General features: G+C 42.3%; 1 protein-coding gene across 1 annotated transcript in view; it reads left to right on the top strand.

The window, feature by feature from the left end:
- Nucleotides 1–21,065, top strand: part of LOC126278799 (neural-cadherin-like) — a 232,353-nt gene that overhangs the window by 66,089 nt on the left and 145,199 nt on the right. Inside the window, exons 5-6 of the mRNA XM_049979072.1 lie at nt 10,232–10,418; nt 16,084–16,317. Coding sequence (XP_049835029.1) covers nt 10,232–10,418; nt 16,084–16,317 — 421 coding nt within the window. The remainder of the gene's footprint in view (nt 1–10,231; nt 10,419–16,083; nt 16,318–21,065) is intronic.

Genomic DNA, 21,065 nt, shown 5'->3' with positions numbered 1-21,065 from the left:
GGATAAAGACACACTTCTTGAAATGAAAGGGAAACATCAACCACTAGAAAAATTGTTACTCAACGCGGAGAGAAGAACACTTGACAACGAGAAATCCTTCACTGAACCTAATATGCATACACATGACTGGACATCCAATAAGATATTATTTGCTTTACTATAAAAGAATGGTACCAAAAAGCGGACATTTAAAGATGGCTACAATGGCTTTTGCAGGCCGATAACACAGAATCAAGTGTTTCACAAAGCGTTAACAGTTTTCTTTTCTTACCCCTTTTTTTTATTTTTTCCACTCAGCTTTATTTACTAGGTCACTTTACACGTCTCAATCCTCATGGACATTACAGTGATGCAGGAATCAATCAAAATCGCAGCCAGTGTCATCGACTCGTAAGAGCGTAATAATACTGTTTCGCGTTCATGAACACAGGCCCCAAGAAACTTTAACCGCTTTGGTCCTCACCATCGAACCGAAGAGAACATGTGCACTCCAAAACTTGTACATCAAAATATGATACAAGAGACTCATCCCTGTAAAGAACTTAACCCATTGTGTATTATTTGGTTGTCATTACAATTATTTGCACAATTTGAAATAAAGAGAAACATTTTAACGAACCAATTTCCACACCCCATTTTAAAGTAATTACAGCTTTTCGAGATGTTGTTTTATATGACAATTAACATGGACAGTTTAAATAAGGAACAGCATTTCAAAATGGACATATCCACATTAGAGAGTTCATAACCATCCAGCAACACAGAGGTAGTTCCACAGAACGCCATATACATATTACAATACTGTCTCCAATTAAGACAAAACAAAAAATTTGTACTTGCAAAAGGAAACATTAATTCATTTATGATGATGGTGGTAGAACTCTGTGGACGTGCATTAACTAACGTGAAGAAACGCAGGAACCAGACACTTTTTATGTAGCTTCATTCACGTCAAGACATGCTTCCCGTTTTCACGCATCTTCATTTAGCATAACACATCTACACCTTCATCAGTGCAACGCTGTTGTCAACTGCATGCTGTGTCCTGAGGAAAATAACTATAGACTTAGTTACCCGAGTAGTATATTTAAGTTTACCTAATAATTAGGTGCAGAAATCGCTCCTTTTTGGCGTTTATGTTAATAGCTCCACTGATGCAGGAATACAGCCCCAGCGTAAGTAAACTAAAAGTGTGTGTGCTATGCATGTGAAAGAGAAAAAGAAGCTATAAGTAACAGAATAAAGGGCAGCTGCAGCCCTCAAAATGCTGTTGACAAACCCATTGTATTAACTAAGATATAAATGTGAAATGACAGAATTTCAGACACTTTACTAGTCTCACACAGAGATGATCTTAGGTATGCCGACTGAAGCGGCAAGTGAAAACTAGTACTAAGGCCGGGTATCTAAGCCAGGTCCCCTGCTTACCAGGCAGGTGCGTTAGCCACTAAGCCACTTTAGGACAGCAGTTAACACATATGCACAGATTACCTTGGTATACCTCCCTCCTCGACGCAAATTCTCACTGCCACCCCTGTTTACTTTAAATGCCCCCTTACACACGAACAGAATTCCAAGTCTCTACATGTTCGGGTGTAGAACCTCAGCATAGAATGTAAGCCCAAGGTGGCTTAGTGGGTAATTCATCTGCCTAGAAGGCAGGAGACTCAGTTTCGTCCCCGGCTTTAGCACAAATTTTCACTCCTTCCTTCAGTCTATATTCATAAAATCATATCTGTTTGAGGCCATTAAAGTCCCTTAAATTGTGTCAGTTCGTCTGTATAAGTACCTACACCATTTACGTTCGACGCTGAAGTCTTTATACCCAAAAACATACGAATATATTACACCAGGTCACTCTGAGCGACAACAAGAAACGCATCCTTACGTAAATAAAACTCTAAAAGTGGCTGGTTGCTGTATTTCTTCAAGTAATACTTGAGATGCAGACAACCTTGTAGGTGGTACAATCACAGCTATTAGTATTCATCTTGGGTATTAATAAACGCTTCACCTGTATTTAGTCCCTTACTACTGGATCACTACCGGTTTCGTGGCACTAAAGCCACATCTTCAGGTGAACATATGATAAAAACATTAGAGCGGAAAATCTAGGAATCTTTTTACCCAACATTCGCTGTCCGTCGAAACAAAACACCGCTAAAAGGCCTGCCTGTTTCCTATATAGTGGATAGGTCCAAAACAAATCGTACCACGTTGTATGTTAACCGGTGATCTAGAAACGACGGAGAGACTTCGCCCCGCTTCAGCCACAGTGGTCCACATTCCCAGACGACTACCGCAGTGCACTTCACCCCTCTGCCGCCCCACACGGAACCCAGGAATCGTACCATAGTGATTTCTTCTCCGATCTATACGTAGCAGCGTACAGGGGACGACCAACACGACCTTTCTAATAACAGTCCATATACGTCTCCATGTTACATTCGAAAAAAAACGCCAAATATTTGTAACACCTAAAATTATAAATAACATCACTACTCGATTCACTCACGACGATATCCTTGCTGACCTTACATCTGCATCTACATCTACATCCATACTCCGCAAGCCACCTGACGGTGTGTGGCGATGGGTACCTTGAGTACCTCTATCGGTTCTCCCTTCTATTTCAGTCTCGTATTGTTCGTGGAAAGAAGGATTGTCGGTATGCTTCTGTGTGGGCTCTAATCTCTCTGATTTTATCCTCATGGTCACTTCGTGAGATATAAGTAGCAGGGAGCAATATACTGGTTGACTCTTCGGTGAAGGTATGTTCTCGAAACTTCAACAAAAGCCCGTACCGAGCTACTGAGCGTCTCTCCTGCAGTCTTCCACTGGAGTTTATCTATCATCTCCGTAACGCTTTCGCGATTACTAAATGATCCTGTAACGAAGCGCGCTGCTCTCCGTTGGATCTTCTCTCTCTCTTCTATCAACCCTATCCTATTTCCTTAGGATTCTTCCAATTAATCTCAGTCTGGCATCTGCTTTACCGACGACCAACTTTATATGATCATTCCATTTTAAATCACTCCTAATGCGTACTCCCAGATAATTTATGTAATTAACTGCTTCCAGTTGCTGACCTGCCATTTTGTAGCTAAATGATAAGAGATCTATCTTTCTATGTATTCACAGCACATTACAGTTGTCTACATTGAGATTCAATTGCTATTCCCTGCACCATGCATTAATTCGCTGCAGACGCTCCTGCATTTAAGTACAATTTCCCATTGTTACAACCTCTCGATACACCACAGTATCATCTGCAAAAAGCCTCAGTGAACTTCGGATGTCATCCACCAGGTCATTCATGTATATTGTGAATAGCAACGGTCCTATGACACTCCCCTGCGGCACACCTGAAATCACTCTTACTTCGGAAGACTTCTCTCCATTCAGAATGTCATGCTGCGTTCTGTTATCTAGGAACTCTCCAATCCAATCACACAATTGGTCTGATAGTCCATATGCTCTTACTTTGTTCATTAAACGACTGTGGTGAACTGTATCGAACGCCTTGCGGAAGTCAAGAAACACGGCATATACCTGGGAACCCGTGTCTATGGCACTCTGAGTCTCGTGGACGAATAGCGCGAGCACGGTTTCACATTATCGTCTTTTTCGAAACCCGTGCTGATTCCTACAGAGTAGATTTCTAGTGTCCAGAAAAGTCATTATACTCGAACATAATACGTGTTCCAAAATTCTACAACTGATCGACGTTAGAGATATAGGTCTATAGTTCTGCACATCTGTTCGACGTCCCTTCTTGAAAACGGGGATGACCTGTGCCCTTTTCCAACCCTTTGGAACGCTACGCTCTTCTAGAGACCTACGGTACACCGCTGCAAGAAGGGGGGCAAGTTCCTTCGCGTACTCTGTGTAAAATCGAACTGGTATCCCATCAGGTCCAGCGGCCTTTCCTCATTTGAGCGATTTTAGTTGTTTCTCTGCCCCTCTGTTTTCTATTTCGATATCATCATTTTGTCATCTATGCGACAATCTAGAGAAGGAACTTAAGTGCAGTCTTCCTCTGTGAAACAGCGTTGGAAAAAGACATTTAGTATTTCGGCCTTTAGTCTGTCATCCTCTCTTCCAGTACCATTTAGGTCACAGAGTGTCTGGACATTTTGTTTTGATCCACCTACCACCTTGACATAAGACCAAAATTTCTTAGGATTTTATGCCAAGTCAGTACATAGAACTTTACTTTCGAATTCATTGAACGCCTCTCGCTAAGCCCTCCTCACACTACATTTCGCTTCGCGTAATTTTTCTTTGTCTGCAAGGCTTTGGCTATGTTTATGTTTGCTGTGAAGTTCCCTTTGCTTCCGCAGCAGTTTTCTAACTCGGTTGTTGTACCACGGTGGCTCTTTTCCATCTCTTACGATCTTCCTTGGCACATATCTAACGCATATTGTACGACGGTTTTGAACTTTGTCCACTGATCCTCAACACTATCTGTACTTGAGACAAAACTTTTGTGTTGAGCCGTCAGGTACTCTGTAATCTGCTTTTTGTCACTTTTGATAAACAGAAAAATCTTCCTACCTTTTTTAATATTTCTATTTACGGCTGAAATCATCGATGCAGTAACCGCTTTATGGTCGCTGATTCCCTGTTCTGCTTTAACTGTTTCAAATAGTTCGGGTCTTTTTGTAACCAGAAGGTCTAATGTGTTATCGCCACGAGTCAGTTCTCTGTTTAAGTGCTCAAGGTAGCTTTCAGATAAAGCACTTAAAAAATTACACTGGATTCTTTATCCCTGCCACCCGTTATGAACGTTTGAGTCTCCCAGTCTATATCCGGCAAATTAAAATCTCCACCCAGAACTATAACATGGTGGGGAAATCTACTCGAAATATTTTCTAAATTATCCTTCAGGTGCTCAGCCACAACAGCTGCTGAGCCAGGGGGCCTATAGAGACATTCAATTACCATGTCTGAGCCTGCTTTAACCGTGACCTTCACCCAAATTATTTCACATTTCCGATCTCCGTCCATTTGCTTCTATATTATTGCACTTCTTATCGCTATAAACACACCGCCCCCTTCACTGTCCAACCTGTCTCTGCAGTATACATTCCAATCTGAGTTTAGGATTTCATTACTGTTTAAGTCTGATTTCAGCCAACTTTCTGTTCCTTTGGGCATTGTAACCATTTATTAATGAGAGCAGTTCTGGGACCTTTCTGTATACGTTACTGCAATTTACTATTAGCACATTAATATTGTTATTCCCTGTTGCATTTTGCCTACTCCTACCATCCCGCATCTCAGGAGGCGTCTTGTCGGGCCTAGGGAGGGAATTCTCTAACCTAAAAAACCCACATGTGCACTCCACACGTACTTCGCTACCCTTGTACCCGCTTCCGGCGTGTAGTGCACGCCTGACCTATTCAGGGGGACCCTACATTTCTCCACCCGATAGCGGAGGTCGAGAAATTTGCACCCCAGATCTCCTCAGAATCGTCTGGTACTCTGGTTAAAGCCTTCTACTCGGCTCCAAACCAGAGGACCGCGATCGGTTCTGGGATCCTTCCAAATACAGAGAGAAGCACAGTCTAATCTTTGTGAGAAAAACAAAATAAAAATATAATCGCTATCAGTTTCTCTACCAACAATTTAACCTACAGTCTAAGGTAGCACCCTAACCATATTCTCAGACATCACTAAATTTTTGTAACAGGCAGAGATTACACTGCTTACTAAGACAACCACAGTTAACATTTAATAACAGGCCGCCTACTTCCTTCTCAACGAAAACTAATGGCGTCGCGAAGGACGTCATTGATCAAAGCAAATGGGTGTAATCTAAAGGTGCACTTGACCCACTACGTGCGTCATTCACACTATAATAACAACGATAAATTTTTGTTTTTGACTTTATCAAATCGAAGATATGCGATCTTTTATGTTAATATACGTGGATAAAAATTCCTAGGTCAATATCTCTAAAACTCCTCTATTTTTTTTCTTACCTGATTCCGTGTATACCAGGCACCAGAAATTACACATCATCATAATCGGTTCAGTTTTTATTGATCTTAAGATGGCTCGTCAATGAGCTGAAACTAGTTATCAAATAAAGTGATCTTGATCTAGAATTTTTTTATCCATATATTTTAACGAAACAACTGATAACAAGTAGGGCTTATTTCTAATAAAATCACGATACGTGGTGTGGATGCACTGCGCCCGATGAACAATGTCAGAGCTTGCTGAGCGTTCGATTTCTTGTAATTGTTTCTCCCGGCGTATTTGTTGATTGAACTGTCCGCGGGTGTACTGTCAACCTATAGTATCCAAGGGGCACAATATTTCGGCGATCCGACATGCAGCCATCGTCAGGTGCGCTGGCGAACTGAGCTCAAGAGGCTGAACGGTCGACTTATGTAATTTGATTTCTTACATTATAGATAAGTTTAAGATGAGCGTAGTCGCTCCTCATTCTTAACGTCGACATTCTTCTATGACGTTGTAATTGTGCCGCCAATAGAAGTTACGCGTTCGCGGCAGTTCGAAAGATCGTGCGATTACAGCTGTGGCTGCGCAAGCGCCGCAGCAAGAGGGCACTGCTACCGGAGCGAAGCTACACTGGCGCCATCCAGAGCCAACGTGGGAGTCTGCTGTGTACTACAGACGGAACGTCGAGTACCACGGAGAGAAGAGCGTTGACCACCAGACGGTAATGTGGAATGGTCGAACAGAAAGCACGGATACACTGTCCATTAACATTAATGTGACCTCGACCTATGCTCGACATCGAAGTGTAATAACCACTCATAGACGGCAGATGGCAGCACTAGCGATAGACGGTATATAAAGCATGTACATTTTCACGCAATCTCGGTGCATAGATACTGAGAAATCAGTACCCAGAACAACTACCTCTGGCCATAATAACGGTCTTGATACGCCTGGGCATTGAGTCAGATACAGCTTGGATGGCGTGAACAGGTACAGCTGTACAGCTGTTCATGCAGCTTCAACACGATACCACAGTTCATCAAGAGTAGTGACTGGCATATTGTGACGAGCCAGTTGCTCGGCCACCATTGACCAGACGTTTTCAATTGGTGAGAGATCTGGAGAATGTGCTGGCCAGGGCAGCAGTCGAACATTTTCTCTATCCAGAAAGGCCCGTACAGGACCTACCACATGCAGTCGTGCATTATCCTGCTGAAATATAGGATTTCGCAGGGATCGCATGAGGGGTAGAGCCACAGGTCGTAACACATCTGAAATGTAAGGTCCACTGGTCAAAGTGCCGTCAATGCGAACAAGTGGTGACCAAGACTTGTAACCAATGGCACCCCATACCACCACGCCGGGTGATACTCCAGTATGGCGATGATGAATAGACGCTTCTAATGTGCGTTCACTGCGATGTCGCCAAGCGCGTTTGCGACCATCATGATGCTGTAAACAGAACCTGGATTCATCCGAAAAAATGACGTTTTGCCATTCGTGCACCCAGGTTCATCGTTGAGTACACCATCGCAGGTGCTCCTGTCCGTGATGCAACGTCAAGGGTAACCGCAGCCATGGTCTCCGAGCTGATAGTCCATGTTGTTGCAAACGTCGTTGAACTGTTCATGCAGATGGTTGTTGTCTTGCAAACGTCCCCATCTGTTGACTCAGGGGTCGAGACGTCTCTGCACGGTCCGTTACAGCCATGCGGATAAGATGCCTGTCATCTCGACTGCTAGTGATACGAGGCCGTTGGGATCCAACACGGCGTTCCGTAACACGCTCCTGAACCCACCGATTCCATATTCTGCTAACAGTCATTGGATCTCGACCAACGCCAGCAGCAGTGTCACGATACGATAAACCGCAATCGCGATAGGCTACAATCCGACCTCTATCAAAGTCGGAAACGTGATGGTACGCATTTCTCCTCCTTACATGAGGCATCACAACAACGTTTCACCAGGCAACGCCGGTCAACTGCTGTTTGTGTATGAGAAATCAGTTGGAAACTTTCCTAATGCCAGCACATTGTAGGTGTCGCCATGGCGCCATCCTTGTGTGAATGCTCTGAAGAGTTAATCATTTTCGTATCACAGCATCTTCTTTCTGTCGGTTAAATTTCGCATCTGTAGTGTAGCAATTTTAATGACCAGTAGTGTAGTTCTCGTGCAGCGGTGTTTAAGGTATACCGTGCATTGCAAAGTGGTGTTACGCAAAACCAGAGCCATGGCAACAGTGATTCACCAAGGACCATATATAACAGGGGTGAGCGATGACTGTGGAGAACAGAGGAGCAACTGTTGAGCAGGTGTCTAGTTCATTCGCCCATAGTGACTGCTGTTCATAGCCAACGAAGGCTGGATTTTGCTCGCCAGTACCGCAACTGTCCACTTAGTGGCGACAAACCACGGTTTATACTCCATCGCAAAGATCGACACTGGCGTGTAACGCGTGAAGCGAAACAATCGTCGGAAGTATCCAGGCCAGAGGAGAGATGTTACGAATAGAGAATGTTTTCGTGGCATTCGCAGGGTGATCTCGTCGATCTGTAATGTATAATGGATCGACACAAGTATGCGTCTATCTTTGGAGACCAAGTCCACCCCTACATGCAGTTTGTTTTTCCTCGGCACAATGGAATCTACCAGCAAGACAACGCAACCTGCCACACACTTCACAGGATATGTGCGTGGTTCGAAGAACACCAGGGCGAGTAAAGCTCACTCCCTCAGCAACACACACCCCGGTTTGAAACTCAATCGAGAATCTGCGGAACCATCTCAGTCGGACTGTTCGATCCGAGATCCGAGAAACCCAGTGAAGAACTGGAGTCGACAAGGTGCCACATTCTTCTCGGTAACTTCCAAATCCTCATTGACTTCATTCTTACACGTCTCGCACTGGTCCGCAGCTGGGAAGAGAAGCCTGATGTTTAATGGAAGCAAGTACGGCACGTCCGGTGCTTGGTAAAGTTTATTAAATTGAGAATTGCAACCCTTCTGCAAATTGCTGCAGATTTCAACACTGGGCCACAAGTGTCAGCATCCAAACCTTTCAAGCGAGCGGTTCTAGGCGCTACACTCTGGAACTACATAAGATATTTTATTTTGTTCTGAAAGCAACCAGTTTCGGCAATTCATTTTGTCATCTTCAGGCTCCATACCCTCTTTGCAAACCAACGAACATATAGCACAGTGCCATAAAACTGGATATCGTGAATTCCAGTCGTTGTGCAGCTGATTCATACAAAAGCGTGACAGTTGCTGTCACTCTTTCAAATAAAGTATCTTATAGTGTACAGCTGTTGGTAAAGTTTATTGAATTGAAAAGTACGTACCAGCATGTCCCCTGGCCATAATGGACCAACAGAGGGTTGAACTTCTGTCACATTGAAAGATTCTCTTCAGTCGTCATCGGTCCCATCTTTGCAGGGTCTTTTTTCCGGCTGCAGCGATGTCGGAGATTTGATGTTCTACCACATTCCTGATATGCGCGGTACACTCATGAAATGGTCGTACGGGAAAATCCCCACTTCATCGTTATTTCAGAGATGTGTCTGACCGCTTTTGCGCCGACTATAACACCATGTTCAAACTCAAATCTAAACAACCTGCCACTGTAGTAACCGATCTAACAACTGCGCCAGACACTTGTTATCTTCTGTAAATGTCGCCGACCGTGTCGCCGTATTCTGCCTGTTTACATATATATGTATTTGAATACGCATGCCTATACCAGTTTCTTCGGCGCTTCAGTGTAAATTATTACTGTTTTTTGGGCTCTGCAAGCGATTGACTCAAAACTAAAACATTTTTAATGATTTCTGTAAAATGAGATTTTGTGTGGTTGGTAAATAAATGGTTAAAAGCATGTAATCACTCAAAGCTCAACACAGTGCTGCCACTCCCACTACTACCATTACAACAGTTGCTAAGAGATATGACGGGCACAACGATTACTCCACCTTGGAATCGCATCGTGGTTGCCAGACTGGTACTTCAGCAGCCGAACCTAAGGAGGTGCGAGAGCGAAACGACGATGTCACTACCACTGACTGCTCAACAGTTCCAGGGACAACTTGTGCACTACTTTTCCTGATAACAGTAGTCAACTGCAAGCCGTCATTGCCAGCGTCTAAGGCGGGAAGTTCTAGCGAAACACTACCTGTTGTTTGCTATCAAAGGCACAGTCTTTCAGGGCCTGGCTTTAATTAGTCTTTTTTTTTTAGCACTTGCTTCTGGTGTTGCAGCCTCTGGACCGCGACCCCCCGGAAGGCCGCCCTCTGTGGAGGTTCACGGCGTTCGCTCAAGACGAGGGCGGCGCCGGACTGGTGGGCTATGCGGACGTGCAGGTCGCCCTCACCGACGTCAACGATAACGCGCCCGCCTTCCAGCAGCAGCTCTATCATGGACAAGTCATCGAAAACGCGCCAGCAGGTGAGACAGCACGGAACAGGCAGTGTGACTGCAACATTGCATTCCTGTGGTGAAATCATTCACTAGAAGTTCCCGACCACACACTTCCACAATGCACGGTATCACTCGGTTTCTAGCGGGCAACATCACTCCAATAACTGCGACTCAAAAGGCGCGTGGCTCCTTACAGACGCAAACGAAGAGACAGTGGTGAGCAATTGTACAATGCAGCGTGTGGCGTAAATCTCTTTTACTCGACCCACTTCTTCTTCTTATTCTTCTTCTCCTCCTCCACCTCCTCCTCCTCCTCTTCTCTTCATGTATTAGGGGTAATTGCCTCTTAGGGTATACATCTTTACTTGGGACTTCCTCTGTCTCTTCTTCCTTGGCATTTACAATTTCTGGCCTTTAAGAGAAGACTGTCACTTATGATGCCTCTATCCGAATGTACTGTAATATTTTTAGACCATGCGGCATCGGACGTCTGGAAAGCGGCTTTGCTATGTAGTTCAGACTACTACACGGAATTACTAAATAAATATTGGCGATGGCGTACAAGAAATCGAATGTTAAATGAATTATGATTTTTATGAACAAAAATAACCTCTTTGAAGCGACTGAACAGAATGCTCTAACTGGTGTACGTTAATCACGCCTAGCAGGCGAACAACATTTACGTAACACAATATACACACACATATGATAAACATTTGAACTTGCTGTAAGTTAGATTGATCTACACCAACTGTCAGTAATGATTTTAATGTTACTGAATTTGCATTGTACTGAAGGTACAATGAGTACTGTGGTAGCAATAAATTCTTTAATTGAATAATCAATGAACACTATAGAACTGATAGTTACTAGAGATGTTAAAAACATTACTTTAGAATCATTTTGTTCTAATGAAACTGAATGAGTTTTTATGTTGATAATGTACTGAAAACCCACCACATCGAGTTGAACTGTAATTAATGTGGCACAGTACCTGGCGTCTTTAGTCAGTTGTATAATCCGGCGTTTTTTGGAAATTTTCGGCGTTAACTCCGATTATATCCTCTTGTTGCATTAATACGCCGATACTCACGTAATATAGCCTTCTTACTGGTATTGCTGCACATACAGTGATGGATTTGGAATAATAATGAACTATTTGCTGTAATTAATTGATAACACTCATGGAATGCACTTTCAATAACAATCTTATTATTTCACTCAGACATTACACTGTAGAGAACTTGACTTGATAAACACATAAACTTTTTGCTACGGATAAATGTACTTGTTATGGCGGCGGTATAAAATGCACTGTTCATAAAAACACTGTTGTACGATAAATCTAGTTCGTCGCTTGTGCTGGCGTGAGCTCATCAATGGATCTCATATGGTACTAAGATCACATTGCAACATTAGCTACAGACACTGGTCACTTCATACCTTACTGCTGGTCGCTGCAGTCCGTCGTAAATTGCGCAGACTTCCACAAGGCGTGCCATGTGCTTTTTGAGCGGGAACAGAAACTACATCGCTCACAAGCCGTCTCCGTCGAAATGATGCATCCTGCAAGCCTTATTGTCCATTTGACTTGCTAACACACCATAAATCCAGTTCCTGTTTGTTGTAAGCTCACTTTTAACTGTCTATAAGCAACGTTACCGTACCGTACTAAAACCGTCACTTTCGTGCCGCGTAATCTCTGTTCTGCATCTGAACAGTTCCAGAACACATTTCTCTCTACTGCCAAATTAACGCGCCAACCTGCATTGTCCGCGTTCTCGGGGATTTCCCTCACATTTAAAAATTAATTTACTCTATGCTAAGTTCTCTATTTACAAATGGACATACCATAACATTACAATATTCAATTACAGTCATTATATATATATATATATATATATATATATATATATATATATATATATATATATAACCTATTAACTTAATAGTTTTACTATACGTAATAATATTATCGTAGTTTAATGCTTCTTTATTTCGTCGTCCGAGCGCAGCACTATTCAGATACTGTCTTACTCGTAGCGCTATTTCATTTGACTGCCACCAGGCGGAAGCACCTGTGCTTTTGTTTGCGCAACTATCCAACAGATGGCATCAGCGTTCACTTATTCAACCTTTGCGCCTTGGCTATGCTTCGTTGTGGTATTACACACTCCTCATTCTTTCTGTGTTTGTTCAATTTTTTCTGTACTCCATAATTTTATTACTTAAAGTAAAATCTTGATTCCTTAGTTTGTCTTCTATTCTGCAACTTTTAACTCATCTAAGTAATTTCATTCCTAGCGCCTAAATACGACTTTCTTGCTGTTTGCTAATCATCCAGATTTCACTTTCATATAAAACTGTGAGGACTGCAAATGTTTTGTAGAATTTTATTTGAATATATTTCCTAGTTTTGTTGTTAAGGTTTCTGTTAATTGTTCCACATACCTGGCTAAATTTACTAAGCTTAATCTCTATATATTCTGATGTAGTCCTGCATCCCCTCACATCCTAGCTAACTGAAATGTTTTACTTGCTCTAAAATCTTTTGATATACTACTATTTTAGTTTGATTGTGTTCTTTCCCCCAGGAAGACCAGTGTCTTAGTTTTTATGTTGAAATCTCCATATCAAATATCGTAGCTATTTATTTCAGTAAGCACATTCCTTTCTGAAAGTGCTCTTCTTTACGTGCTAGGATCGCTGCATTGTCAGCATACAGTAAGTTGTTTAAAAGAATCCTCCCGTCTAGATATGTACATTTTTAGAATTCTGTCTTAAACATATGTATTATTTCATGTATGTAAATGTTAAGCAAATTTGGAAAGGTACAGCAGCCTTGTCATACTCCTTTGTTAGTCGGTATCTCCTTACTCATTTTTCCGTTTAGGTCTAGAGTGATAATCGTGTTTTGATACACACTTTCTATCATATTTATTAGATATTTCGGATAACCACGTTTATTTCGTCGTTATCTTTCAAAGTTTCTGCCGATTGACACTCTCAAAAGCTTTTTTTTTTTTAATCAATAAAAGCAGTGTGTGTTTATTATATTCTCTACAGTTTTGTACTATCTAATGTAAAATAAAAACTGCATCTATCGCACAGCGTCCTTTCATAAAACACGTTTGTTCCCCATGCAGTACTACTTTCGTTATTTCTTAAGTCTTAGCATATGTCTTGCATGTTAAGTCTAGTAATCTTATTGCCCTGTAGTTACTGCATAAGGTTTTGTTTCCTTTTTAAAAAATTCATACAACTCTATCAATCTTCCAGGCTTTTGGGATTCTCTTGCTTTCCCAACATTCGTTTAAGAGATGTAGCATTCGCAGATGTAACATCATTCCTCCGTATTGTAGCAGTTCAGTATTAATGCCATCTCTTCCTGTCACTTTTCTGTACTTAAGTGATGTTAAGGCAGATTTTATTTCGTCAGACTGCATTTCATCTAAACTCCTTTCATCTACTGTTTCGGTTTCAGTTCCTTGTACTGAATCATCATACCGTAATCCTTTGTAATAACTTTCCCATGGTTCTGCTTCAACGTTGTATATTAGTATCTTCCCTTCTTAATGTTCTGTTTAAAGGTTTTTACACCTTATAAGCCATTTAGTGCCTCTCGTGAACATGATTGTCGATATTAGAAATAAATCTATGTCAGTGCTCTTGGTGTGTCTTTCTTACTGCACATTTAGCAATATAGAATTGCATATTTTCAGCTGTGGGGTTGCTCAAGTGTTTTATATATGCATTTTGTTTTTATTTAACAGCTTTTATTATATTCTCATTTCACATTTTTAGGTCCTTGTTCTTCCTTTAATTTTCTTTTTACCGAGGTTTTCTTCTGGTACTCTTTACATGACTTTCTTTAGATTTTTCCATTCCTCTTCTGTATTGTGTTTAGTTTGTAAATTTGCTAACTCTTCAATTAATCTGCTTCAGCGAGGATGTTTGATGCTCTCCTCGTCAAGCAAATATACTTTATAAACATTTTGATCTTGTTGGTTACTTATTTGTTTTATAATTTTGTTCCATGTAGCAAAAGGATCTATTCTGGAGATTAATATAAAATGATCTGAACCCATATCTTGTCCTCTATAAACCGTTGTATCTCTTACTCGATCCGCTAGCTTATTTACTAAAATGTAGTGAGTCACTGATTTCAGACTTTTTCGTACAACACAGAGTGACCTGTATCAACACAGAACTCTGCTGCAGCCGATTATAGAGCTGCAAGAACCGGGTGTACCTGCGATGTTCCGCATACCTTGCATGGACTGTACGAGTCATCTGTTCAGTGTATGAAAGGCCACATTTGTAGTTGATCCTGTAAACCCCAGCCATCCGGAGCATCGTGATTTGATCAGTATCAATACAACCCCCGCTATAGTTTTATTGGGCTGTAAGAGCTGGGTGTACCTGTGGTGTCCTGTATATCTTTCATGAACTGTACGAGTCGTGTATCCAATATATGAAAGGCTACATTCGAGGGGGGATCTTGTAAATCCCGACCTTCTGCATCATCTAGTCATCTTTAACTGAACCCAAATCTGCTGATGGATTTCCAGAGATTTTTAAGAAAGATGATCCTATTCGTCCAATAGTGACTAACATTGGCTCTCTAAACTATGAGTGTGCCAAACATCTGGCGTCGCTATGAAGATCTTTAGTGGGAAAAAGTTCTCATCACATACGCAGATATGTGGACTTCATTGCAAACCAAAATCATTGAAACTGAACAGCCAAATTCGATGGATTTGGATTTGGCGAATGCCTGGAGAACCGTACATACCATCAAGTGTAGTGACAACAGGGTTCTCATGGTATGGAGGTGTAATTCGTAGTTAGGTGTAGTCCGATTATTGCACTTAAGGAAACGCTAAATGCGGTAGAATATGAACACATTTTACAGTATTGTTTAGTGTGTACGGTAAAGGAAGACGGAGCTCCTCTGTACTAGCATGACGGTGCACCTCATCATAATGCAGCAACTTTGAGACGACAATTTGTCGTCAGTAACATCTGAAATTGAGCAGCCTGTCCACAGTTCCGGCCTGAACCCTATGGAACACCTTTTGACTGAATTAAAACGTCCGCTTCGCTCCAGACCCCAACGTCCAGCATCAGTTCGTTCCCCGGTGTCGGCCCTTGAGGAAGAATGGACTGCCGCTCCTCCACAGACAGTCAGACACCTCATTGAAAGTGTCCTCAGCAGAGTTCAGCCTTAATAAGGACGAAGGGTGGACACATCCCGCATTAATATACTATTGGTCAAATAATGTTCCGTGATACCTTATTCGTGCTTAAGACACAAAAGCAGGCAGCATATTTGTTACCTGTACAGCGTTAACGTACGTTACGACGTACTCAGTTGGTCATAGCAAAGTGATCGGCTATAGTCTTCTAACATAGAATTCCTCACTTTATGCACAAAACCAGGTGCTTTGAACAGTAGGCTTCCTAAGTTAAAGAACATTGTTGATTCCCTATATCATTTGCGTCGTTTTGAAACAAGACATTAGGACACCTAGTATATGGTAATCGTCTCTTCAAGAGCATCACATAATGACAGTCACACCACACAACTAGTAAGTTCAACACCCGTCAACTCCAATAAACAAGTTCAACACCTGTAAGCTCATTGTTTGTCGCAGACCGAATCATATTATGTGCCTTTTCTTCTTACTAGGAACGATCATCCTGAATGTGACAGCAGTGGACAACGACGATCCTTATGAGGGAAGCAATGCGAAGGTCAGATATTCCATTGAGAAGAACGCTGTGGACGAGGACACGGACTCGGCCATATTTAAAATTGACGTAGACACTGGCGAAGTATCGACTGCGATCTGTTGCCTGGACCGCGAGCGCACACCTGGTTACTCCATCCAGGTGGTCGCCACAGATGGAGGGGGACTCCAAGGTAACGGCACTGGTAATTCAGTAACTGCTAAGTCTCTTCCGGAAACACCTTTACTCGCCAGTAATTATTGGCCCTTAATTAATGTCCCCTTGACAGCAAATCTAGTCATTAGCACCCTTTAAATACCAAAGTTACTATTGCTTGACACCCTTCAGTACAATAAGCTGAAAATAAAATATTGCACAACGTTTTGTGAAGTTCAAGTATGTTTCAAAGTTGTGTTAAACATTTATCAGAAAACGAATTACTTTCATAACTGTCCATCCTTGGAAGATCTGTCATTACCATACAGCTCAAAACACCTCAAAAATGAACTGACAGGTCCACCTCATGTTATACAGCTAGCTACCCACTAGTAAACCCATGATTCTATTAAGACTCAGACTCCCGTGTATAAAAGATCTCTAAACTTTTGATTATTTTACAGATGAGTTAATGTGTTGAAATTTTGTCGCTAAGCATGTAAGCAGAAGAATGTTTAAGAAGGATTGGAAACTACATTTAAAGATTGTTGGATGTCACTAAGAGCTCTTATTACTATGGACAAACCTCAATTTGCGCTCTGTCTTAAGAAAAAGTTACTTTTTCATGTATCTCAATGTTTATAACTTCATATCTTCTGAAGTATGTGTAGTACATATAATTTTGCAGGTACATTCAGTGGTAAATGTGGATACTGTCTGCGAGTACTGTGTGTTGCGAATAGTGATAGCAGTAAAGTATTAATAAATTAAAACGTCGTGCCAAATACGGTAGTTTCACTGCATTAACAGGGAAAATTTAGTAAGCAATAAATATTTCCCTTTCCTTCATTTTGGCGAGTGGAGCAGGGGGGGGGGGGGGGGGGGAAGGGTTGGGAATGCCAGTGACAAAAATTTTGCTAAAAGTTAGAAATTTAATGGAAAATTTTATTGCAAATCACTTAGCGTTCTCATTCTCAAACACTGGATGAATCAGCTGCAAAATGCTCCTGTCGGAGTGCAAAACAGACGAGTATGCTTCTCTTTAAAAGACTGTGACAGAAAAGTGGGGAACTAGCCGTCTCAACCCTCATCAGCCTTCCTCATCCGAAATTTTGACAAGCAAATATTTGTACTCTTTTAACACAGGATGTTCTAAATCCTTTCATCCAGCCTCTCTTTGAAGTGGAGCCTTCATACTCAGACCTCTCGCTCTCATTGCGATGGTCTATATATGCCTCTCTCCCAGTGTCTCCTTTTCTCCTGTTGTCGCTTTCTCCTGACTGTCTCTCTCACTGTCAATGACTTCATCCCCTTTCCACGCTCTTCGTTAGTCCCCATGTCTGCCACTTTCACTGTCTCTCGGCCTCTTTGCCATCGTCCCATTCTTTTTCTCTTCCATTCCCACTGTCTCTTTCTGTCTCGCTTAGTTTGCTGTCTTTCTCTTGAACCGCCATTGTCTCCTCTCCACACACATCTTTGGGGGTAGTTTTCTTGGCGTATTGATCAAAGATTGGAAAATTTTAACTTATGGGTACAAGGGATTGAGAAAAGGAGGCAAATTTCCTCGTGTTGAAGTTCGTCGGTCTGGTGGGGAGGGGGACAGGGTGGGGGGAGGAGTCCAGACTCCTCAAGCCTATCTATGGTCACCACTCATATCTCTTTTCCAGTGTCTCTTTTCTCTTTTGCTCTCACTGCTACTCTCTCCATCCATCTCGTTTTCACTTTTACTACCACTGTCTCTGTGACCATGACTATCTCCTCTCTCTTTGGTTCACACTACTACCGTCATCTCTCTTTCTCTTTCAGTGCCAATTTTGCTCTCCCACCATCATCGTCTCGACTCTCTTTCTCTCCCACTGGCGCTGGCTGCTCTCTCTTTCGCTGTTACTGTCTCTCTGCTATTCCCTTTCAGCACAAAAAGCGCAAATATGTTTACCTGTCAAAAGTTTTGGTGAGGAAGAAGAAGTGACGATTGGCAGCTGGTTCCCCACTTTTCTGTTAGAGCCTTTGAAATAGGAGGATGTTTACCTTTTATTGTGCTCTGACAGGAGAATTTTTCATCGGTGTCCTTCTTTTCTCTGTTGTAGCTGGGTGTGCTGCTTAGATAAAAGTAATTCTGTTGGTCAGTAAAATTTTGACAGTTTATTTATGTACTTCGATATATTTACGTTCTTTGAGACATAGAAACAACAAATAATTACAAATTAGTAATGCAACACTTTAGTTGAAGACCAATTTCGATTGATAAAATGCGGAATTTATTGTGGAACATAGTGAAATATTCCTGTTTCAGCCCTTATAGTTTCATGAAACCCCGATAGGTGGCGGCGATCTACGTAGCCTTCAAGGTAGCGCTTGTAATGGAGATTCGTTCCAAGCAGAGCGCTGTCAGTGAGGGTTTTTTTTGGCCTAAAATCATAGCATCACAGATATTCAAAGGCGTTTGCAGAGTGTCAACGGAGACCTGGCAGTTATCAGACTCGTTGGGTGAGATGTCTGTCGTCATCACAACTAGGTGGCGTAAACCTATTCTGTACCAGTCGGCAGCACATAGCTGGAACTCCTGCAATGTTGGAACGTGAGGAGACTCGCAGTCGAGGGGATAGACGGATCGTAAACCCCAACCTTGCTGCAAAACTGAACGTCTCTGTTAGTAGTGCTGACTCCTTCGTCCACCAGCTGGAGTGTTCAAAAGTGTGTGCCCTACAGCCCTGGTCTGGCAGCTTCTGACTGCATTGTGGCTCATTGTAGGAGGCACTATACAGGAGAAACTATTTCGACGATGGGGAGATTACTGATGCATCAAGACTTGACTCTGACGACGACCATCAGAGTGGTACCATTCGGGCATACAAGCCCTCCCAATGACGTGGCGTAAGGTCGCCGCATTGAACGGAAATTATGTTGAAAAATAGGGTTTTGTATTCAAAAACGTGGGAAATAATATGGTGGATTGGAATCGTGAATAAACCCAACATCCTTTTGGAACTTACTGAACACCCCTCGTAGTATAACGTTAACACAAAATTGTCTCCCACCCAACACAAGCACACTTTACACTATTTTACATAAAAATGCTCATTTTTAGCTAGAACTACATTAAACCAAAAGATACGGTATTTGATTTGCAAGTACAAAGAATTTCGTATGACAAAATATTTTTGAGGTGTTTGCGCCACATGGTGGCACCATCTAATAACGTTTGTTGTGTTTTCACTACGTTAGTTAAACAACATTTACAACTAAAACCGGATATTACGTGCTTATTTTACGTGCGTAAGTACGGTAACTTTGAACCTCTGCATCGTGGTGACGGACAGTGATACTGAAAAATGCTTTAACATTCCCAAGACTATCATCTTAAAAGTATACGACAAAAATTTCGGCGATCTGCCATGAACAGAAATCATAGATGTAACCATCACCACAATTGGTGCTTTTCGAACCCCAAAACAATAGTTTTCCGTTGTTTTCTCAGGAACCGTCCCTGAACAAATGGCGCTTCATGAGCCGCCTAAAGTCCATCCTAGACACCACCTAATGTAAAAGAACCAACCGATATGCTGAATTGTCATGGGTTGGAGGAAGTGTATAGTATTTAAATGTTGATCTTGTCCTGTAGTAAAGTTACAATATGCCTATTCTTCCAAAATATTTACAAACGGTCGTTAGGCCAAGGATTATTCCGAACTCTTACCCCTTCTCTCTGTGATCAATAGGACCCGATATACGACCCATGCCAAATCGCATTTTCGCGCGCGGATTTTTGGAATATATTGGTACCGCACGCTGCCGTGCATGGACCGACACACACTACGATGACGTGAGTCATGGGATACCTCCCAATAGCGGGTTGAACCTTCTTTTGCCCATCATAATGCAGCTGCTTGACATGACCAAGTCCAGTCAATGTAAACACGGCCCGTGCCGTTATGCAGCCACCACCAGCTTGTACAATGCCCTGTTGACAACTTGGGTCCATGGCTACGTGGGGTCTGCGCCACATTCGATTTTTTTTTATTGTATTTCAATTCCCCATCGGAGCTGGCTGGCAGCAGCATATGCGCTGCTCTTCAGCCGAAAGACATAGGACAAACAATAGAAGACAGTCAAAAATATCCAAAGGAGAGAATATGGTGAACATCGATATAAAAAGGGGGAACATCATGGAAAGCATTAGTCAAAAAAGGGTGACTGTAAAATGGAGATAAAAACCGTAAAAAAGTAGCACACACAAAAAAATCATACACTGGGACAATTAAAAGAACACAAAGTGCAGTATGACCGGAGCATAAAAGTATCGACGGATGGCGTAGCACATAACAAACACTGACGGCGAACTTCAAGGCTGCACACAATTAAAATCACACCTCTTGACGCACAGGAGAAACAGCACTAAACACAACACTGACGATAATCAAAACAGAGGATCTGCCAAGTGCAAGGAGATGAGGGAGACCAGAAGAAGGGAGGGAGGGATGTGGGAAGGAAAGAGGCAAGGATGGGGTGCAGGGTCTCAGGGGGGAAAGGAGGAAAATCCGCTCTGAGAGAAGGAGGGGAGAGGAAAAAGGGAGCCCTGGGGAGGGAGGGAACAAGGCCAGGTTATAGTTGGAAGGAAGAGTAGATGTCACGGCGATGTTCATCATCTGGGAGGGGGAGGGGATGGAAATTGCCCTGATGAAGTAGATGGAGGGTGTGGAGTGGAGAGAGGGATGGATACAGCGATATAGGAGCGGCAATAGGCGGGGGTGGAGAGGAAGGAGGAAACCAGAGGATGGGGGAGAT

Source organism: Schistocerca gregaria, chromosome 6 (genome assembly GCF_023897955.1).
Source record: "Schistocerca gregaria isolate iqSchGreg1 chromosome 6, iqSchGreg1.2, whole genome shotgun sequence".
NCBI lineage: Eukaryota > Metazoa > Arthropoda > Insecta > Orthoptera > Acrididae > Schistocerca > Schistocerca gregaria.
Note: the sequence above shows the minus strand (reverse complement) of the source record. Positions and strands in the feature narration are given on the sequence as shown.